Here is a 22,217-nt window from a genome sequence, read left to right on the forward strand (position 1 = left end):
GAGCCGGGACTTCCGCCAGCCCTGCGCCGGAAGGAGCAAGGAGCTTGCAGGGCGGGGCAAGAGCCAAGGGGGCGGAACCCGGCGCGGGGCAGTGTGGGGCGGGGGCGGGACGCCGCCGGCCGCGGGTCGGGCCCTGTGTGTCAGCAGCCTAGCAGACGGTGGCGGGGGGGGGACATGGCAGGTTGTGTGGCCCGTCGGGCCCTGGCCGTGGGCAGCCGCTGGTGGTCCCGGTCGGTGACCGGGGCCCGGGGGCCAAGGCCACTCTGTGCGGCGGGAGGAGCTGGGACCTTTCTACCAGCGACGACCTCGACGCGGAGGCATCTCTCGTCCCGGTGAGGGACGGACCACGGGCAGGGGCCAGGAGCCTTAGGAGCGTGTTCCCTGCCAGGGAGGACTCCAGGAAGCCCGGCCCCCTGAGGGTGATTGGAGTTGGACACGGGAGAGGGTCCCGGCCAGGAGTCGGCCTGCGCTGCCTGTGATGCGTGCCAGGAGCAGAGACTCTGGACTGTGCGGGGCTGGCTTGAGGGGGGAACTAGTAATCCTCCCAGAGTGACTCCCACCTCCCCGAGTGGGCATTTCGGAGCGCCGCTGTTAGTGGGCAGCCTTTTCATTAAGCCCTATGGCTTTTGATTTCGACCCCCCAGCCCCGATTGGACCAAGGCTTCCCTCAGAAAGATGCTCGAAGTGGAAAATAGGACTCTTGAGTCTGAGCTCTGCAGGGGTCCCCGGTTTCATTGTGACCTTGGGGAGACTGGTCCTCCCTGTGATTTCAGGAAGGAGGCTTGAGTCCGTGGGGATGATGTGAACACTGCCACTAGGGATGGGACAGGAAGATCAAATTGGGGCCAGTAGATCAAGTAGGAGGAAGCATAATGGTCACAATGCTTTGAAGAGTCCCTGGAAAGAGCACCAGTCCAAAGAGGTCGCTGAGAGAACTGACCTTGTTTTAGCGTCTGAGATTGGACACTTATATTGGGGAGAGATGCTAGCTATTTGTATTTTCAGACTCCTGTGAAAACGGATGTAAATCTGAACAAAAAGTAGATTGAAAGACTACCCGGGGCAATGTAGAGAGTACAGTAGGAAATCTAGAGAGGATGTTTAAGCCCTTCAAGAGCAGGGCGAAGACAACAGTTCAGAGGGGGGAGATGGACATGGAATTATAACAGTAATTGAGCTCCTAGTGTACACTAGGCTCTGAGGGGGAACACAGGCTAATCAGACACAGGCATTGCTCCCAGGGAACTTAACAGTCTCTAATGGAGATAAGACATGGACACACATAACTGAAATGCAAGGTGGGAAGGACAGTTAAAATGCTGTGGGAGGTCAGGAGGTGGAGGAAAGAAAGGGAGGCAAAGAGCACAATTAAGCAGGGTATGAGGGCACGACATGAGCAATCATGAGAATGAAGAGAAGAAAGTTACCTGGGGGCAGTGGGACCTAACATGGGAACCAACGAGGGGCCTGTGGCTGGACCTGAGAGGATAGCAGAGGAGGCTCCGCAGGGTGGTGATTTGGCAGGGCCCTTCCCTGTGCCAGTTGGCTCCACTACCCTGACCCTTCTCTCTTGTCATTGCCTTGGCTGCTCAATATCCTGGTAGGTTTTTCTGATGGATAAGTCCTATTACCTCCTTAGTTGTTCAGTTGCTTATTCTGTTCCTTCCTAATCAGAAACCGACCAGAGGGCAAGGTTTTGGAGACAGTTGGTGTGTTTGAGGTGCCAAAACAGAACGGAAAATATGAGACTGGGCAGGTGAGTGCTGGGCTGGATCATCTTTCATTTTCATAATGTGGTCTGCTTCTCAAAGAATCAGATTTGGGCCCTGGCCGGTTGGCTTAGTGGTAGAGCGTCAGCCTGGCGTGCAGGAGTCTTGGGTTCAATTCCCGGCCAGGGCACACAGGAGAAGCACCCATCTGCTTCTCCACCTCTCCCTCTCTCCTTCCTCTCTGTCTCTCTCTTCCCCTCCCGCAGCCAAGGCTCCATTTGAGCAGAGTTGGCCCGGGCACTGAGGATGGCTCTGTGGCCTCTGCCTCAGGCGCTAGAATGGCTCTGATTGCGGCAGAGCAACGCCCCAAGATGGGCAGAGCATTGCCCCCTGGTAGGCATGCCGGGTGGATCCCGGTCGGGTGCATGCAGGAGTCTGTCTGACTGCCTCCCAGTTTCTGGCTTCAGAAAAATACCAAAAAAAAAAGAAAAAAAAAAAAAGAATCAGAGTTGGTCATAGGGCTGAATATTATGGTTTTCTGCCTTGGTGTTTGGTGCCAGAGTAGAATCACACGTGTTTAAAGGTGGGTTTTTGTTTGCCTGGATTTGAATGCATTTCATGTATCAGTGGGTTCTCTCTCCAACTTAGTGGGGACAGAGATGATTTGGACTATAGTAAGGAGAGAGCCAAATTACTGGAGTCCTCTGGAGTTTTCAGAAAAGAAAACTTTGGTGCTTTGTCATAGCTGAGCTCTTTGCAGTATAGTAAGCTCTGGGTGTGAGGCTCTTTTTCTGTATCGGCTTTGTGCCAGATCAACTGAGACGGATTTAGCTTCTTGTAGGTAAGGAGGGCTTTTTGTTTATTCAACATTTTTTTGTATGCTTGCAGTGGACTGGGCATTGTTCATTGGAGTTAAATCATAAAGCAATGCCTTCATGGAGTTGACAGTTTAGAAAGGAATTATGATATGAAAATAGTAAATGGCTGTGTACTGTGGTAAGTGGAGGGGAGGACAGGGAATACTTCCTAGAGGTCTACAGTGTAGCCTAAAGGATGAGTAGAAGTCAGCCAGGTGAAGAGGGGGTAAGAGTGTTTCAGAGTTGGTCTGGGTAGATCACAGAATTCAAGGGAAAAAACGACAAGACCTTGTGCTAGAGTTGGTGTACCTGTGCTGCCGTATGGTCTGGGCCCCACCTAGATAGACTTGTGGAAATGCAGACTCACTGAGGCCTTTCTTTCCTCCCAGCTTTTCCTTCATAGTATTTTTGGCTACCGAGGTGTCGTCCTATTTCCCTGGCAGGCCAGACTGTATGACCGAGATGTGGCTTCTGCAGCTCCAGAAAAGTAAGTTGCTTTGCACTGTTCCTCACAGTGTCCTCAGGAGGAGGCCTGTAATTGGGATCCCAGGGGTGAAGAGAGCCTCCTTTTGGGCCTTGGGAACAGCCTCAGAGTACTCCCTTGGCGCTAATACTCATGGAGATGAAAATGTTGAGTGCCAGGGACAGTCTTAAGCCAGTGGGTCCCTTTAGGCCTCTCCAGGATACTATCCCAAGCTATTCTCAGTTTGCGTTATAATTACCCCAGAAGACATCAGGGAATCAGACTTCTTGATTTCTTGACATTCAGTTTTCCTTAATCTCTTATCATCATTAGAGTACATTAAAAAAGAAAAGACCCAGCATCATTCAGTGATCACAGACAAACTCTGGGATGTGAGAAGAGTGGTACTCTGGGCTCTAGGGACTGAGGCAACAATTTGATTTTCTTAACACCTCCCCCTTCTTCCAAGAGGCAGCCAGAGAATAGGACAAATGATGACTCTGCCCTGGGTCCTGCATGTTTCACTGTTTGCCTCTGACTGGAGAGTGGCTGGGCTGGGTGTTGCTAAAGCCCTTTCAGACCAGACACCAGTCTGTTTAGATGATGAGGGGCTGGGGCAGCAATGCTGCTGTTTCTCTCTGCGTGACCTTGGGCTTCTCCTACCCTATAGGGCAGAGAATCCTGCTGGCCACGGCTCTAAGGAGGTGAAAGGCAAAACTCACACTTACTATCAGGTGCTGATTGACGCCCGAGATTGTCCACATATAGTAAGTAAGCAAGATGGCCAGGCCTAGGTTTCCTGTCCATGGGGAAGGCTGGAATCCCAATGGGAACAAAGGGAGGGAGAGCAGTTAATCGCCTGATCAGCACTGGGCCCCAAGTTCTCTGGACTGGATAGTGACTAAGAAAGTCTGACTCACTTTTTACCTAGTCTCAGAGATCTCAGACAGAAGCTGTGACTTTCTTGGCTAACCATGATGACAGCCGGGCCCTCTATGCCATCCCAGGTAAGTACAAGCATTTGAATGGTGCCTGGCAATGAAGGGTCTGATGTGTTTTGGGGAGAGGATCCCAATGCTTTTCTGGTCTTTTAATCTGTATCAGCTTTGTGCCAGATCCACTGAGATGGATTTAGCTTCTTGTAGGTAAGGAGGGCTTTTTGTTTATTCAACATTTTTTTGTATGCTTGCAGTGGACTGGGCATTGTTCATTGGAGTTAAATCATAAAGCAATGCCTTCATGGAGTTGACGGCTGGGAGGGATTATAAATGCTGAGAGCAGTGGTATAGGGTCATCCTACCTTGGGACAAGGTTGGGAATTGTGTTTCTTCTTAGCCCTGTTCCTCCCCTTTCCTACATGAGTTTCACTGTCTCTGCCTCCGTGCCAGGTCTGGATTATGTCAGCCATGAAGACATCCTCCCCTACACCTCCACTGATCAGGTTCCCATCCAGCACGAGCTCTTTGAAAGATTTCTGCTCTATGACCAGACAAAAGGTAACCTCTCTCAAGAAGAGAAGCTGGAAAGGAAGGGTCCTTTCTTCAAAGACAGTAGTATCCCAGAAGTAATTTCAAAGCTCTGTTTCCACAACTTTATTCAACCTCCCATTAGACCTGTCATGTAGACGGCTGTCATCTCCTGCAGAAATGGAAACTGAGGCTCAGAGATGATGAGAAAGGACTCAAGATTGCTAGTTAGTGGGAGATCAAGATCTGAAAACCAGGGCTCTCAACTCCTGGTCCAGTTCTCGTTCCAGGGCTTCTTGGAAGCAGCTCTATGCCTTCTTCTAGCTTGTGCTTTTTGCTTCATGTTTGGGTATCTTGTTTACCTGGGCCACCACTAGGAAGGGTTTCCTAGGAGGGGGAGTTGGAAAGTGGGTGTAATGCCCTGGACTCTGGCCTGGACTAACCAGTCATCCTCTTACCCCAGCACCCCCTTTTGTGGCTCGGGAGACCCTACGGGCCTGGCAAGAGAAGAATCACCCGTGGCTGGAGCTCTCTGATGTCCATCGGGAAACAACTGAGAACATCCGTGTCACTGTCATCCCCTTCTACATGGGCATGAGGGTATGTGCCCAGCAGGCACCCCTTCCCTCAGGGCTAGGCCCCCAGATTCTGTATGGTATTCCCAATGTGACTGCTGGAGCAGGTTCCAAATTTCTTTTTTAGGTGAGAGGAGGGGAGATAGTGAGGCAGACTCCCACATACACCTTGACTGGGATCCACCCAGCAACCCCATCTAGGGCCACTGCTCGAGTACAGAGCTATTTTTAGCAACTGAGGCTGATATGCTCCAACAGAGCTATCCTCAGTGCCTGGGGCTCTTCTCGAACCAATCTGAGCTACTGACTCCAGGAGACAAAGAGGGAGGGGGGAGAGCAGATGGTCACTTCTGTGTGCCTCAACCAGGAATCGAACCTGAGACGTCCGTACACCAGGCCAACACTCTATCACTGAGTCACCAGCCAGGGCCACGTTCCAAATTTCAACCATGTGTTCTGCTTCCGAGTCCTCCATGTGTTGGGTGGGGTTGAGCAGCCTTTTGGGAATGGCTGACACCAAGACCCAGAGCAGGGAAAACTCTGGGTCCTGGGAAGAGTCCTCCAGGCTGACTCTTCCTTCTCTTCTGGCTCAAAGGGAGCCATGTTTATGAAGAATATACATGTAGGCCCTGGCCGGTTGGCTCAGCGGTAGAGCATTGGCCTGGCGTGTGGGGGACCCGGGTTCGATTCCTGGCCAGGGCACATAGGAGAAGCGCCCATTTGCTTCTCCACCCCCCCCCCTTCCTCTCTGTCTCTCTCTTCCCTTCCCGCAGCCAAGGCTCCATTAGAGCAAAGATGGCCCGGGTGCTGGGGATGGCTCCTTGGCCTCTGCCCCAAGTGCTAGAGTGGCTCTGGTCGCGACAGAGTGACGCCCCGGAGGGGCAGAACATTGCCCCCTGGTGGGCAGAGCTTCGCCCCTGGTGGGCGTGCCGGGTGGATCCTGGTTGGGCACATGCGGGAGTCTGTCTGGCTGTCTCTCCCCGTTTCCATCTTCAGAAAAATACAGGAAAAAAAAAAAAGAATATACATTGTTTAATGTACTTGTTTAAATTGGTCTAGAATGTCCTTCATACTTTTTATGCATTAGTCAAACATGTATTGAGCTATTTCTTGCCTGGCTGTAAGCTAGGTCCTGGGGATATGGATAAAAATGAAACACTGTCCTGTCCTTGCCTTCTAGAGCTCATGGTAGTAGCTCTAGAAGTATAAAGTATAAAGACTCACCATATCAAGTCTTTATAAGGTTGGGCTATGGTACGGCTGAAGATGAGGGCAATAGCCTGGGCCAGCAGTGGAGTGGTTGGGGGAGGAAGTGGCAGCTGCTAAGGGGGGTGGTCCAGAGAAGGGGAAGAGCCCTGTGGCTAAGGAGGGAGGCCTGGGATAGACCCAGGGGAGGCTGCCCCCCACAGTGGGTTTGTTGACCATAGTTCAGTCCTAATCACCCACAGATATTCGCAGCATTGTTCAGTCTTTGCAGCCTTCCCGGAATACATCTGTTCCATTGGAGAGGTGTTGGTTGGCACAGACTTGGTCCTGCCCTCTGCTCTGGGACTTAAATTCTTTGTTTTTGTTTTTCCCCAGGAAGCGCAAAATTCCCATGTCTATTGGGTGAGTGTGTCCCCTGGGAAGGAGGAACTCTGGAGGGGTGCATGGTGGGAACAGGTTGGGGGGTGGGCGTTTACCTCTGGGCAGTGGGGCCTGTGCAGTGCAGGTGTCTGCCCTTGTTGCCTTTTGCTGTCTTAGAATTTGGGGCAGGCTAAGCCAAAGTTTTCTTTCTCACATGTGAACTCTCTCCTCCACTCCCACAGTGGCGCTACTGTATCCGCCTGGAGAACCTTGACAGTGACGCAGTACAGCTCCGGGAACGACACTGGAGGATATTCAGTCTATCTGGCACCTTGGAGACAGTGCGAGGCCGAGGGGTGGTGGGCAGGGTGAGCGTCATCATCATTGGACCAATAATGCCCAGTTCCTGGTCCTGCCCAGCAGGCTTGCCAGCTTAGTATGTGGTTTCCTCTTCTGTGGTAGGAGCAGAGGCTCTGGGTATGAATGCATTGGTGGGAAACCTTACAACTCTGTGAGATGAGCTTCTACAACCCATCTCACAGATGAGGAGAGTGAGACTATGAAGTTAAATAACTGAGCCCATGGTCCCATAGCTAGTAGTGGCAGGACCTGGATCTGAATCCAGTTGAGTCTGACATCAGCCCAGCTGGTATAGTTTTTATAGTCAGCACAGTGCCTCTTTTAAAAAAATTTTTTTTTTATTGATTTGAGAGAGAAAGAGGGAGAGAAATACAGGGGAAGGGAGAGAGAGAAGCAGCAACTTGTTCCATTTAGTTTGCACTCATTGATTGCTTCTCGTATGTGCCCTGATCAGAGATCGAACCTGCAAGCTTGGCGTGCCGGGATGACTATTCACTGAGCCGCCCAGCTAGGGCCAGCACGGTGCCTTTTTAAAAATCAGAATTGGAACTCCCTTAGGTTGGGCCTGCACTTCTCACTGTCCTTCCTCTGCCTCTTTACACGCTTACATCCTCTTCTCGTCCTTGAGATCTGATTTTGCAGTTCTAGTACTATCCCACCCTGTCTCCTGAAAAATAAAGTCATGAATATACTTAATAAGCATTTATCCAAATTGGCAGGAACTTAGGGAAGCAGGGTGGAATAGTAAGAATAGGTCTTTGGAGTTAGTCTGGCTTCAAATGCTAGCTATGTTCTTTATTCACTGCCTAACTTTGGGTTAGTTCATCAAAACCCCAGTTTCTTAGCTGCTAAAATGGGGATTGCACCTATTACCGTGTGAGTACTTGGAGACTGAAGTCAGCGGAGGTTTGCAGAGCACTGCCATGGTGCCTTACACTTGGGCACTCCAGCGAATGAACTCCGGAAAAGGTATTTACAGAGTAGCATCTCTGCCCAGTGCCCTCAGATATTCAATTTGAGCTTCTTTCCCAGTCAGAGTAAAAGGCCCAGGTCCATGGCCGTGCAGTGGCGGAAGCACTGGCAGTCATTGAGGGAAGTATGGGGGGGCATCCAGGCCTGACAAACTGGCAGTCAGCCTCTGCCCCAGGACACAGGGTGCTTATCTGGCCTGACCTGCTTTGCCCGAACCCTCCCAGGAACCAGTGTTATCCAAGGAGCAGCCTGCATTCCAGTACAGCAGCCATGTCTCCCTGCAAGCTTCCAGTGGCCACATGTGGTGAGTGTGCTGGGGCAGGGGCCAGGGCCAACTCCACAGACACAACCTGCAGGTCAGAACAGTGGGGGCTCCTAGCTTGCAATTAATTCTGGGCCAAGTGAAACCTTACCTGCTGTTCATTGTTGTGTGGGGCTTGTCGGACTTTTTAGGGCCGTCTGTTTTCCAGTTCCCTGTAGTTTTGTGGACTAAGGACTCAAGTCAAAGAGGTTTGGTGATTTGATGACACAGAGTTGCTTATGTAGTTGTTTTTATTCCCCCCTGGTATTTCACTCCTTAACCTGAAAGTGTCATTGGGTTTTTATGCAGTGTACATCTAAGGGCCAAAGTTAGGATGGCTGTATTTTTTCTTTTCAGGTAGGGCCAGGAAGGGCTTTGGGTCTCTGTCCCTGCTATGCTGGAATGAGCCAGGCAGGAGCCCAGGTCTGCCTTATCCTGCTGTGGTCCTAGAGCTGAGGACATAGGGCTATCCAGATCAAGAGGGCCTCCCCTTACTTCCTCTAAACTAGCTTTCTGACCTACAGGGGCACATTCCGCTTCGAGAGGCCTGATGGCTCCCACTTCGATGTCCGGATCCCTCCCTTCTCCCTGGAAAGCAATAAAGATGAGAAGACGCCACCCTCCGGCCTTCACTGGTAGGCCAGTTGAAGCTGAAAGGCCCAGCTTGGTCCCTGAACAGCTTTTATCTCACAATTGCTGCAGAACTCTCTCCATCGTGGGCTACAGTGGGTCTCTTAACTGTCTGCGCCATTTGATTGTGGGGTTCCTTTCTGGTGGGTGGGTTATAACTGTTTTCTCCAGAGGACTCATGGAGGACTTGAGGCCTCCCCAGTAAGCCCTACTTCCTCGGTGTTCCAGTAGACCTCTCCATCAGGAACTGTGTTCAGCTGCCACAGGCCTGTCGTACAAGTTGTTCGGAACGAAGTTTGGTCAATAAACCAATGCCCACTTGGCCACCCTTGCCATTTCTGCCCCCAGGTTTTCAGGCTCCCCTTGGCCCCAGTGGGGGCTCGATTGCTTTCCTTGCTCTCCTTTCAGGAAGCTCCCCCTTCTAGTAGGGTATTTATGTTCCCTCTGGAGGCTTGCGGTTGGCTGGATGTCTCCCAGGATCACCAAGCCTCTCAGTCGGTGGGGTGGGGGCTGGGCTGGACTCTTGTTCTCTTCTTGACCTTCTGCCAAGTGCAGAGTGGCCTGGCTGTTAGTGCCGGCCTACCACCGGCATCTCTGGCCTCCCTGGGCCTGCGAGAGGAGGGTTCTGGGAAAAATGGGCTTGCTCACCATGAGCACAACTTTGTCAAGCCTCCGGACTTCAAATGCAGAAATTCAACCAAGAAAAAAAAAAATCAGCTGAGGAGCTTTAGGTTTGAGTGGACTAAGCCAAGCTACTTTCTGAGCTTTTCAAAAACCTCCAAGAGCCTAAGATGAAATATGCTGCATTTTGCCCTTATTCTTAGGGTTCCTGCTTCCCTGCTACCACAGTGACTGTTAAAGAGGTGGTTGAATTCTTGAATTAATATGTATTAAATCTCAGTTCCAGCCCTTATTAGTGTTGTCCTTAATCCTCCACCAGGGGGAGCCTGGGTTGCAGGACAACTGAGTGCAATTGGATGTATGACCCATGGAGAACAAAAGGGAAGGTGGCGAACACAAATACAAGAACTATATCCACAGCAACGAGCTGACCAAGCTGTACTCGCTGGAAGCACAGCTCTGCACCACTGCGGTGTAACAGTTTTATTAGAAATTAGTGTTTGTTTCCATCACCTGTGCAGAAGGAACAACAAAGCATTTTACTTCTGTGATAAAGGAGAAGTTTAGGCAGACCTTGATCAGATAGCAAACTGAATAAAACCTGGTACTGGTAACTGTCCTTAACAGCAGGTTTCCAGTTTTCTGAGAAAGTGATAAAAAGTTTGTTCATCCACACTTTTTGTTTACTTTTCCCCTGGGCTGCTCAAAGTTGAACAATTCATACAATCAAGAGTTGTTTTCTGAATGGGGCTGGGAAACTCAAAATTCTCCAAGCCCTTAAGCCACAAAGTCTGATTTAAAAAGCTAAGATTACTTCAGTGAGCTCAATGTTAGTATTTTTCTTAACAACAAGGAGCTGTTTTCAGTCAGAGCAAGTGTCTTGGGTCCCAGACTATTGTGCTTTCCCAGGAAGACTAGTCACCACGGAGACTGCAGGGGGTCTGAATGTCAGAGCAGGAAGAAGGCTCCCGGAGCTGGGAAGGTCAAAGGACAGTCATTAAGAAACTTCAGTGGGGGAGATGGGGCTTTGAGTGTTAAAGGGCTTCAGGAGGGCAGCTGAGGAAGTAGGCCAGTGGCCTCAGAATTATTCCAGGCTCTGTGAGAAAGGCACAAAGCCAACGCCAGAACCTGGCCAAAGAAATGGGTTTGTCTTCATCTTGTTACTTTACTGAGGGTTAGAACTGTTTATAGCTGACCACCAGGGTCACCTAAAAGTCCTTCTACATTCAAGGCTGTGACAAGTGTAAAATTCCTGATTAGAGTCACATTTCTCCTGCCCCATCATGTCATTTCAGGTCCTTGTTGAACATCTGTTAACCCTGGCCTGGCATTTGCCCATAGGCTCTGCGAGTCAGCCATGAACAGCCACTTAGGGGCTTATTTAAGAGTAGTTGAGACAGATGAACTTGATAACCTATGTCCCTTCCTGAATGAATGGATAGTGCTAAGTGGCTATGCTGCTTTGTTATTTGTTGAGTTGGCTGAACATTCCCTTTCTGATGGCATTCCTTCAGAAAAGAATTCAGATAAGCATCCTTGCAAGGGCCAAGCCAGACAGAAGGGAATGAAAACCAAAGCCCTTAAAAGAACTTACATCCTCACCTAAGAGCTGGTGTCAAGTTACCCCACAAGAAATGAAAAAACCTTTCGAGGGGCTTATGCTACTCACATAATCCTATGTTTAGAGACTCACCCTGGAAAGGACCATCCCCAGCCAAGACACAAAATCGAGCATGGATGAGGGAGAAGGGATGTATGGCCAACCATACCCCATCTCTGCACAGGGCTGCCAAGAATATAGGCCTCTGTGCCCAGTGCCCATTGGCTCCAAAGCCTTTCTGCTGTGGATTTTTGGCTTTACAGTAAGGACAGCATGCCTTGTAGCTGAGGGCAAGAGAGCAAAAAAAGAGCAGTCATATTAGACCCAAGGAGTCAGTTATATGACTTTAAGATGTTAGAGTAAAAGGTCCCTTCTCAGAGGGGCGTTATTAGGACCACAGGTCCCAACTTACATATTCTTCCAAGCAGCTGTCTGGGCAGGCTGCTTGGCCAGCCTGCCAAAGCCAAAACTGGTCAGTGTTTTTATTGCTTCTTCTACCTCCCCCCTCCAGATTGATTCTGCAGGGAAGAGGGGATTAGAGTCATAAAAAGACAATATGGGTCAGGGAAGAATACAAATCTTCTGAACAAAACTACAAAGTGCTTTAAAGAAATACACCCAAAGGGGTTGAGATGGGCCCAGGGTTCTGCCTTACTCAGGGCTTTGGCATCCTGGAGGGGCAGCAGGAATACCCAGTCCCCTCATTATTAGACCTATGACTATCCATTTCCTAGAATATTTTTTAAAACCTCTTTAAGTCTGTGTTTGTTAAACACCTCAGGAAAAAAGGAGCCCTACATTCTAGGAAACGGCCTCCACAGCACCAGCTGCCTCTTCTCCACAGAATGACCCTATCCCCCATGGGCTTCAGCTACAGCCTCAAAGTAGCCCTACAATAGAGCAAAGGGGCATTCAGCAAAAGGCCAAGGGGAATGTTCTTAGCAGGAGGTGGACAGATTAAGCCACTCACCCCGGGGGCAGAAGGAGCTTCCTATCAGTCTGGAAGGAAGATGCTGAGTAAGGGCCAGGCCTCAGTCCTCTTGAAGTGCTCCTTGAGCAGAGCAAAGGAATGTGGTCCACCCCTCCCCCCCACTCGGGCCCTCTGACCTCCCAGGCAGGGCCAGTCATGCCTCTGCGAGCTGGAGCAGAGACCCAGCCAGCAGCAGCGTGGGGTGGCCAATGGGGCGAGGTTCCACAACAGGGGAGTCAGGATGTCCCATGCCCTGACTCCCTGAGGGTCTTGTCAGTCACGATGGGCAGACTGGTGGCCGAGCTGCCGGTCATCGTAAGTGCTGTAGCGCTTGACGTGGATGCGGCGAACACGGTCCCGCAGTTCAAAGGTCTCCTCATCTTCACTGGGGGAGGCCTGGCTACGGCTGCGGCTTGTAGCCTCCAACAAGGAATTGTCGGGGACTCGGGGGGTTTCATAGAGTAAGACGTTGAGTGTCTCCTCATAGATTCGGGCCTCTGGAAATTCCACCTAGGGTGAGAGAGACAAGAAGTCTGACTGAAAAAGGGAGCATGCTGGGCGCCTGACCCTATGCTGGTTCATAAGGCATCCTAAACTCTCAGGAGACAACTGGCTTTCTGTCTCAGGAGGCCAAGGGCAGGCCTCCCTCTGAAGGGGTATGAAATGTACTCTACGCACATAAGGGTGCAGAAGATTAGCACCCTAATGTCCTACCAGGTCACAGACCAATGGACTAGTGTGTGCAGAGGCTAGGGCCTTGGTGTTTGGATAGGCCTCGGTACACATACTAGTGCAAAGAGCTCTTGTACTTAATAGCTGTGGGGACTTGGGCTTAACCTTGCTGTGCCTCAGTTTCCACCTATGTAAATTCATGATGAGTAACTACCTCAGAGAATTCTTGTAAACATTAGATGGATAGGGATGACATTCAAGGTACCTGACTTCAAGCCTAACTTGTTTCATTTTGAGCTTCTGTTCTCTCATCTACCAAATGGGGAGAGTAGCTCTAGCCCTGCCTCTCACAGATGTGGTGTGTGGAGTCAAAAAGTTCATGAAGGAGAAAGCACTTAGGAAGGTAACAGGTGCTGTTGCCACTTCCACAGTGTAACCAGCCCACACAGACCTGCCCCTGAATCCTGACTCCGTTGGTATGTGCACATGGGAGCTCCTACCCCAAAAACTGACGGTAGGAAGCAGGGCCCCCTCCTTAAGCTATCCTTCCCTGACCCTTAGACCACCCAGCTGCAGGCATTACAGTAGTCTGGGGGCCAAGAAGGTAACAGGCAAGCTTGGCTGCTTTGAGCCCTTCACACACACACCACTCTCCCCCAGATGAGCTGCCTGTCCACCCCAGCAAAGCCTGCTGCCTCCGCAAAACTCACGGTGGGCAGCTACTCTCCAGTCTCCTGGGGAGACACAGACCACTTGCAGCTTGGGAAGGGGGAGTTAGCTGAGTTTATGTTAACTATCACCTAACAAATCCCTCACATGCACCTGGCACTCTGTTGTTACTGCAGAGGCTAAGCCGATTGGGCAGGGACACCCAACTTGCAGGGGGCCTGAGAAAAGGTTGGAACAGCTACTTCTGCTAGGCACTGCTTCTCTTTTTTTATTTATTTATTTATTTTTTAAAATTTTTTTACAGAGACAGAGAGTCAGAGAGAGGGATAGACAGGGACAGACAGACAGGAACGAAGAGATGAGAAGCACCAATCATTAGTTTTTTTTTTGTTTTGTTTTTTTTTTCCTGAAGCTGGAAACAGTCAGACAGACTCCCGCATGCGCCCGACCGGGATCCACCCGGCACGCCCACCATGGGGCGACGCTCTGCCCACCAGAGGGCGATGATCTGCCCATCCTGGGCGTCGCCATGTTGCGACCAGAGCCACTCTAGCGCCTGAGGCAGAGGCCACAGAGCCATCCCCAGTGCCCGGGCCATCTTTTGCTCCAATGGAGCCTTGGCTGCGGGAGGGGAAGAGAGAGACAGAGAGGAAGGCGCGGCGGAGGGGTGGAGAAGCAAATGGGCGCTTCTTCTGTGTGCCCTGGCCGGGAATCGAACCCGGGTCCTCCACACGCTAGGCCGACGCTCTACCGCTGAGCCAACCGGCCAGGGCCATTAGTTTTTTGTTGCGCATTGCAACACCTGAGTTGTTCATTGATTGCTTTCTCATATGTGCCCTGACCGCAGGCCATCAGCAGACCGAGTAACCCCTTGCTTGAGCCAGCGACCTTGGGCTCAAGCTGGTGAGCTTTTGCTCAAACCAGATGAGCCCACGCTCAAGCTGGTGACCTTGGGGTCTCGAACCTGGGTCTTCCGCATCCCAGTCTGGGGCTCTATCCACTGTGCCACCGCCTGGTCAGGCGGCACTGCTTCTCTTAAGGAGAGTCTCATTTTTATAATAGCTGTTAAATCTGCACTATCATTCCCCTGTTTGCAAATGAGGAAACTGAGGCCCAGATGGTTTAAATGGCTTATCCAAAGTCAGAAAACTGGTAAATGGTGGAACCAGAATTCAAACCTGAACTGGGCACTCCAAAGACCCGGTCCTTCCCACCGCACCAGCTGTTCCCTTCCCAACAGACCCTGCCTCTCAGCTGACTGGAACAAATAGTTCTGTGCTATTCCCCAAACCCCTTGCACTGGCTTTTATCCTTGCCCAGCATCACCGCAGCCAGTTTGAGAAAAACTGAGAGCAAAACGGATGCCCCTTCCACTCCCTGGTGCATGTCCTGCCTCCACCATGCAGAGGGAAGCCCCCGTACCTTGGTCTGCTTCTTCTCCGTGGCATACACAATGGAGGTGCAGCACACCTCTGCCAGCTTACGGCCCTGGCCATAGAATGACCAGCAGCAGATCTCATCGCCAATGACATCCTTGATGAAGAGCACACGGCCGTTAAAGCGCAGGGAGAGCTTGTCAAACAGCTCGATGTTTTTCAGTAGGTGGTCATCGGAATTGCTGAAAAACCCAGGAGGGCCAGCAGGCCTGGGAATGAGTTCCCGCACAGGCAGGGGACTAGCTGGGCTTTCCCCGCCCCTCCGCTAACATGCAGAAATGAGGAAAAGTCAAGATGCCAGAGGGGACAGGATACTGGGGACTGTCTAGGTTTGGGGGCCTGTGTGGAAAAGGAGTTGCGTTGGTTTTAAGTTAAAGCAGAGAGAACTGGAGGAGGGAGGCCTGCTCTCATTATGCCCATACTGCGACCACGGCAGGAGTCTTTCCTTTGCTGTAAGGGTAACGCTGGTACGTGTCTATCCACAGAGTCAATGGGAGGGTTTGGGACTCTGAGCCTGCAGCCTCCTGCATAGACCTAACTGACCTGTTGGGAGGACACTGGGAGGCAAGCGGGAAACTAGCCTAGGACAAAGGCTGGCTTAGGAGGAATTCCAGCTCATTGGCTTCTCAGCGCCCCTCCTCCACCCCACAAGATAATGCTGGGAAAACACCTGGGTCGCTGCCAGACATAACATATGTTAAGAGGGTGTCACATGTTCAGTCTTGTCAATATCCTAGCCAGAACCCCGCACCAGTTCCAAATACCTCTGCCCTGATTTCCTTTCTCCTCTTTTCTTCCCTCCTAAGACGCAGACGCATGCTGAGCACGCCAGGAGTGCAGGCTGCTTCCCTTGGGTCTGCTGCCAAACTTCTACTCTGGCTGCTCAGCACTTCCAGCTGCTTCTGCAGCCCTTCCCGAGACCCCCTGCCCACCCCACCGATTCCCATCCTACCTGGTGTAGGAGTACTTGTTGTTGCTTCTGTTGTACAGCAGCTTCACCACGGGCTGTGAGAGAGGAGAGTGTGAGAGCCGGGCCCGGCGGGGGCCCGGAATCCCTCAGGAATCCCCGTACCTTGGTGGAAGATTCAATGAGCTTCTCCTCCTCCTTCAGGGATGTAATGATAGGGATATTGCATACAGGCTGGTAGGAGTCCTTCTTGTCCTGTGTGACACACACACATCCTTTTTGAGATCCTGTCTGCCGGGCTCAGCCAGCTTTTCCCAGGAACCGCCAAAGCCCCTCCACCATGGCCCGCCTGCTTGTGGAGGCACTGGACAGAGATCTGGAGGCCCCTGGTGACAGAAACTGCCAGCTGGCGTGCAGACGCCCATTTCTGGAAAACCTACCATCTACCTAACTAGGCTGTTAACTAGAAGCAGGGCCTAGTCCCTCACCTGACAAGCTGACTGGCTGCTCACTTGCTCAGCTTGGGCAACACCTGGTTATATAGCTAGGTTTGGACTAAGCAACCATGCCTGCCACACAGCTTTCCAGGAACTGGACCCTATGTCACTGGAGGGGGCAACTCCCAGCCTTACCAACCAGCCCCACTGTACCTGCAGGGCAGTCTGGCACAGGTTCACCAGCCCCTGAATGAGGTAATATTTTGCTTCAGCCATCAATTCCTTGATTTCTTGACGGTTCTGAGGGAGGATGATGGTGTCATCGCGGAGGTAATTCAAAATAGTGCCAAAATGTTTTCCACATCGGTCTATGAGGATCCAGCCTAGGGATTTAGATGGTCCCCAGAGGTTACTGTTTGCCTCCAGATACCTCAGGAGCATACAGTAGCAAAGGCCGCCTGATGAGCCTGGTGACAGGTGGCAAACAGCACATGAGCACAGAGCGCACAGCACAGGGTAACAGAAGACAGAACAGAACCTCAGCTCTTAGGTCCATGGTTGCTCTTCAAGCCTCTTCCTTGAAACCAAGAACTGGCACATAGCGTGGGACAGACAGGCCCTCCAGGCTCTGTGGCGACCCACAGAGGTCTAAGCTCAGGAATGCTCAGGCCCGCCTCCTGATAACACAGAAACCACAGGCCCCGCTTGCTTTCTGCCCACTGCCCAGTCACTACGGTCATGATTCTTACAAGAATCTAGTCCTACGTGAGTAAAAACAAAAGTATGAATAGACTCCCTGAAAGATGGGTAAACACACAACTGTCTATGTACAATTTCAAAGAATTCTGAAGCTCAACTCAGGACTCTATGTGGAGTCCTGTACTAGTAAACTGGAAAAGTGAACCCAGGCTCTAGATCTGCCAGGCTTAAGCCCGGCCCTGAAGTCACATCCCCAGGAACTCCTCCTTCCCTCCCCACCTCGCCCAACAAGCCCTGAGACCTCACCTTCTTTGTCAGTCAGCACCTCCATGCGCCCACTGAACATGGCCTTGAGCATGGTGTCGTGTCGGGTTAGTGCCCGCACTGTGGTGTAGTACAGGGAACCACCCACATTGAGCTGGACGTATTTGTTGCCCAGGCTTCCTCCCTTGAAGCCGCTTAGCTTGGGCTTGTCCCCTGAGGCTGGGCACAGACAGGTATCCCCCGACATCTGCCGCTTCAGGTAGATCACCACACGGCAGGAGGTGGGCTTGGAAGGTTCCGCCGTGGTGGAAGGGTCACGAATGAATGGCCAGTGGAGGCGAGAGCCTCATACTCTCAATGCTGTGAGCAGATGGGAGAGAAGGTAAGAGTCAGCAGGGGAGAGCCTCAACAAGAAGGGGACAGAAGTGACAATGACCATCCAGTCATTCTCTCCTTAATAAGCCCTAGATCCCTGGCAGAGGCGACAGCCCTAGGCAACGGTAAGAAAGACGCTCCTGCCATTCTTTATGGTACCAGGAACCAGGTCTGAAAGCATAGTCTCTCAGAGCCCAGAGCTGGTTGCTTCACAAGCCCCCTTGAGACTCAGCTCTGGGTGGCAAAGAGGACAAGCAAGCCCTTGGAGCCAGAGGAACAGACTGGGAAAAGCAAGAGTCCTCACCCTCAGAAACTACCAGTCAGATTCCACTTATTTTCTTCTCAAGTTTCTCAGCTCCAAGACTTCCAGCCAAACCTACTGGGAGCCCAGCCAGCCTAGGAGTTTCCCAGGAGCCTGAGGGACAGCATGCACTTCCTTTCAAAAGATTCCAGCCTGCACCAGTGCTTACTTTCAGTACCACTCAGAATCTGGCTTCAGGAAGGCAAGTAAAAGCAGCTCAGGAGAGCATGAGATTAGCCAGGATGGAAGGAGCCAGCCAGTGTTCTTGGCAGAGGTGACCCTGGCTCCAGTCGAGGTTTCCTGACCTTCCCTTTTCTTGGTACCACCCCTATCTTAAGTTCCTGAAATGGTCACCATTTTTCAGGACTTAACAACTACAGGATGGCTATTTTCACTTCTTTTTCCTGAGAGGGGGTCCAGCCTTATCTCTTACTCTTTCCTCCCAGCAAGAATGAGAAGAGCCTGACCTGTGGTGGGGCAGTGGAGAGAGCACCAACGTGGAATGCTGAGGTTGCTGGTTTAAAACCTTGGGCTTGCCCGGTCAAGGAACCTATGACAAGCAGTCAATGACCAACTAAGCCCTGGCCAGCTGGCTCAGTGGTAGAGCATCAACCTGGCATGTGGATGTCCCAGGTTCAATTCCCGGTCAGGGCACACAGGAGACATGACCACCTGCTTCTCTCTCTTCCCCTCCCACAGCCATGGCTCAATTGGTTCAAGTGTATCAGCCCTGAGTGCTGAGGATGGCTCCATGGAGCCTCTAGCTCAGGCACTAAAAAAATAGCTGGGTTGTGAATATGATGCCAGATGGACAGAGAATTGGCCCCAGATGGGGTCTGCCAGATGGATACCAGTTGGGGCGCATGTGGGAATGTCTGTCTCCCCTCCTCTCACTTGGAAACTAGAAAAAAAAAATTGAAAAACTAAAGTGAGGCAACTATGCCTGACCAGGCGGTGGCGCAGTGGATAGAGTGTCGGACTGGGACGCAGAGGACCCAGGTTTGAAACCCTTTGGTAGCTGGCTTGAGCAAGGGGTCACTGGCTCGGCTGTAGACCCCGGGTGAAAGCACATATGAGAAAGCAATCAGTGAACAGCTAAGGGGCCACAACAAAGAATTGATGCTTCTCATCTCTCTCCCTTCCTGTCTGTCTCTGTTGCAAAAAAAAAAAAAAAAAAAGGTGAAACAACTATAAGTTGATACTTCTTGTTCCCCCTAACCCCTGTAAAATAAAGAAATAAAGTCTTTAAAAAAAATGGGAAGAAAGGGTTAGAAAAGACCAGATGATAAACCTAAAGTCAATCAAATGATTTGGAAACTGAAATGTTAATAGTTTACGGGAGGGAGGAGCAAGGAAAGCAAATGAGAGCAAAGCCAGGTCACTCCTTGTGATTTAGGTTGATTTTCTAAAGAATCATTATAATCCACTCACTAAAGAAAAAAAAATAGCAAGTATTCACTATACTGCTCACAAAAACTATGAGATATTTCAAAATGAATATGAAGTGATTAAAAAAAAAGCATTTGATTTTTTTCATTAAGAACATCAGAAAAGCAAATGACAAGAAAGTTGTTCAATTATGCTAATGAGATACCAAACCAATTTTTATTTTATTGGTGAAAATGCACTATACAAAAGGCTGAAAGTGCCTGACCTGTGGTGGCGCAGTGGATAAAGCGTCGACCTGGAAATGCTGAGGTCGCCGGTTCGAAACCCTGGGCTTGCCTGGTCAAGGCACATATGGGAGTTGATACTTCCAGCTCTCCCCACCTTCTCTCTGTCTCTCTCTCCCTCTCTGTCTCTCTCTCTCTTCCTTTCTCTCTCCTCTCTAAAATGAATAAATAAAATAAAATTTAAAAATAAATAAATAAATAAATACATACATTAAAAAAAAAAAAAAAAAAGGCTGAAAGTACTGGAGTATCTGCACATCCCCTGATCTCCTAATTTTGGTGAGCAGTGTATATTCCAGGCATTTAATATTTATTGGCTCAGTTAATTCATTCAGTAATAAAACAATACTGAATGCCTAATATGTTAAGAAGTAGGGATAGAGGGACGAGAAGATATCATCCTTGTCTTCAAGGATTTTAAATCATCACAATGTTAACAATACAAATATTAAGAGTTAGCATTTATTGCCCCTGCTATGTACCAGAAGAGAACAAGGCATGGCCTCATGAAGCCTGCATTCTCATTGGTAGATACATACAACAAGAAAACAAATAAGCAGGTAATTCCGTAAGTGAGAAATGCAATAAAGATAATAAAACAGCTTGACCTGTGGTGGCGCAGTGGATAGAGCTTCAACCTGGAATGCTGAGGTCGCTGGTTTGAAACCCGGGACTGGCCTGGTCAAGGCACATATGAGAAGCAACTACTATGAGTTGATGCTTCCTGCTCTCCTCCCGCCTTCTCTCTCTCCTCTCTCTAAAATCAATAAATAAAATCTTGTTAAAAAGATAATAAAACAGTGATTAAGTAACTAGGGAGAGGCACTAATTTAGATAGGGGACCAGGGAGAGCCTCTTTGGGAAGGTGACATTCCAGCTCAGTTCTGAAAGAGCATTCTAGACAGATGGAAAGGTAAATGCCAAAATATCAGTTATACATGTTTTAGGAACAGAGATAAGACTCTAGTGGCTGGTGCATAGAAAGAAGGGAAGACCAGATCACACTGAAGAGTTCGGATTTTATACCAACTGCAATGGGTATTGATAGAGCGTTTTAAGCAGGGGACTGATATAATCTGAATTATTCACATTCTGGAAAGATCACTCTGGCTGCTGCAGAGAATGGATTGTAAGGGTTCAAGAGATAGAGTTGGAGAATCAGAGGAAGCAGTAGTCTAAAGCATGAGATGGTGAACGCCTCGACTACAGTGGTGATAATGAAGACAGAAAAAAAGTGGAATTACTTCATTTAATCATCACAACTGGAGAAATTCACGGTTGGACATCATCTTGTAAGTGGAACCCAGAAACAGTGCACTGGTTTTCTCAACTTTACTGCTCCAGTCTCCAAACTTAGCACAATGCCATACATATTTTAAAGTATTTAATATATATTGGTTTGTTATAATAAAATTGTCTCTGATAGGATTTAAGTAGGTCCCTGGGAAGAATTTCTAAGGGCTAGAGCAGTTGCTGTGTGAGGTACAGAATTCCTTTGATGGATTGTCCAGGAGACTCTCATTTGCTTCAAGGACAGAATGAACCCTCACCAGAAGATTGCCCAATCAATAAGTAACACTGGCATGAGATCACCTTACCTTCCTGAGCCCGCAAGGGAATAAATCCACCCCTTAACAGCCTTAACAGGTTATAACAAATTCCTATATATCATATTTTGTATCTAGCTCCAATTTCCCCAGGATCAAAGAAAGCACACATACATATTCTGCCAAAGCAAAAGAATGCAAAAATTAAGTTGTAGCCAACAAAGAAAAACAAATCCAGAGTTAATCTATTTCTTTTCTACAGAGCAACTGCTATGAGCCCCTTGGATGACGTCGGCTCAGATTCGCCCCATACCAATGGGTTCCAGGAATTCTTTGGCAGGTGACGCCCAGAAAGTAATTCCAGTGAGAATGAAGTTTCCACTGGCGGTTTCAGTGCTCTTCCTTCCGGACTTTGTGTGTGGCTGTTTGGGAATGCCTGAAGCTAGGGGCGTATCCGTGTCACACTCAGCGAAACTAAGGGGAACCCAAGCAGAATAAAGGACAAACAACCACGGCGGTGAAAGAAGGTGGGGGGGTCCTAAAAGAAGAAGACCCAGAAATCAGTTACACTCAGGAGAACTGGAAGTGGGGAGCGAGCCGATCTTGGTTAGAGGGCGGATCTAGCAGAAATCCTAGCTGTAAAAATCTGAGGCTTCATCCAAACGGTCTGGGGAAATTCAAGGTGGCCTGTGTAGAGTCTTCGCCAGTTCGTAGGCCTCCTTACACCACAGAAACCAAGACCAGTTCTGACAAACACAGACACTCCCAGGGGGATTTGAACCCTATCTCTCTACGCCGTCCCCACGCCATTTCCCTAGGACCAGGTGGGGCTCCAGCCAGGGGCCCGTCCATCCGTTAGGGTATCGGCAGACCCGATTCTCACCCTCCTGGGCGGCGCCTCTCCTCTCAAGTGGGTTGCAGGCCGACACCGTAATACCCCTAGGTGGTGGCCGCCTGCCGGACAACAGCAATCCCAGGCTGTGAAATCACAGCCTCCGATCACCGACTCCGCCTCGAGTTGCCGCCCAGCCAGGCGGTCGCAAGAGCCTGGGACTTTAAGTCCCGGCATGCCCAGCATCCCATCATGGAGAGGGACGAGCCTTTTTAGAATATTCCGCGGTGAGCCAACAGCTACTTCCGGGAGCTC

General features: G+C 50.2%; 2 protein-coding genes across 4 annotated transcripts; one reads left to right on the top strand and one right to left on the bottom strand.

Annotated features, from left to right (window-relative positions):
• Positions 1–104: 104 nt before the first annotated feature.
• On the top strand, positions 105–9,812 carry POLDIP2 (DNA polymerase delta interacting protein 2). Its single transcript, XM_066263255.1, has 11 exons — positions 105–332; positions 1,675–1,756; positions 2,956–3,053; positions 3,700–3,796; positions 3,961–4,036; positions 4,418–4,525; positions 4,959–5,095; positions 6,652–6,678; positions 6,879–7,004; positions 8,193–8,272; positions 8,794–9,812. The coding sequence occupies exons 1-11, from the start codon at positions 175–177 to the stop codon at positions 8,906–8,908; spliced, it is 1,104 nt and encodes a 367-aa protein (XP_066119352.1). The 5' UTR covers positions 105–174; the 3' UTR covers positions 8,909–9,812.
• Positions 9,813–11,451: 1,639 nt separating this feature from the next.
• Positions 11,452–22,118, bottom strand: TNFAIP1 (TNF alpha induced protein 1). Of its 3 annotated transcripts, XM_066263258.1 has the most exons (8): positions 20,132–20,293; positions 19,505–19,678; positions 17,217–17,534; positions 16,425–16,594; positions 15,940–16,029; positions 15,820–15,872; positions 14,854–15,049; positions 11,452–12,600 (listed from the first exon to the last, which is right to left on the bottom strand). In XM_066263258.1, the coding sequence occupies exons 3-8, from the start codon at positions 17,419–17,421 to the stop codon at positions 12,364–12,366; spliced, it is 951 nt and encodes a 316-aa protein (XP_066119355.1). In that variant the 5' UTR covers positions 17,422–17,534; positions 19,505–19,678; positions 20,132–20,293; the 3' UTR covers positions 11,452–12,363. The 3 variants fall into 3 exon arrangements, with proteins under 3 accessions (XP_066119355.1, XP_066119354.1, XP_066119353.1); XM_066263257.1 differs by lacking the exons at positions 19,505–19,678; positions 20,132–20,293 and adding an exon at positions 21,954–22,118; XM_066263256.1 differs by lacking the exon at positions 19,505–19,678.
• Between the last annotated feature and the right edge of the window lie 99 nt (positions 22,119–22,217).

This window comes from Saccopteryx bilineata, chromosome 2, assembly GCF_036850765.1.
Source record: "Saccopteryx bilineata isolate mSacBil1 chromosome 2, mSacBil1_pri_phased_curated, whole genome shotgun sequence".
Taxonomy (NCBI): domain Eukaryota; kingdom Metazoa; phylum Chordata; class Mammalia; order Chiroptera; family Emballonuridae; genus Saccopteryx; species Saccopteryx bilineata.

Coding starts and splice junctions, on each gene's coding strand:
- POLDIP2 (XM_066263255.1), top strand. CDS start 175: ATGGCAGGTTGTGTGGCCCGTCGGGCCCTGGCCGTGGGCAGCCGCTGG. Junction 3,797..3,960: donor CCCGAGATTGTCCACATATA/GTAAGTAAGCAA, acceptor CTTTTTACCTAG/TCTCAGAGATCTCAGACAGA. Junction 5,096..6,651: donor CCTTCTACATGGGCATGAGG/GTATGTGCCCAG, acceptor GTTTTTCCCCAG/GAAGCGCAAAATTCCCATGT.
- TNFAIP1 (XM_066263257.1), bottom strand. CDS start 17,421: ATGTCGGGGGATACCTGTCTGTGCCCAGCCTCAGGGGACAAGCCCAAG. Junction 16,595..17,216: donor GGTGCTGACTGACAAAGAAG/GTGAGGTCTCAG, acceptor CTAAATCCCTAG/GCTGGATCCTCATAGACCGA. Junction 16,030..16,424: donor TGTGCCAGACTGCCCTGCAG/GTACAGTGGGGC, acceptor TGTGTCACACAG/GACAAGAAGGACTCCTACCA.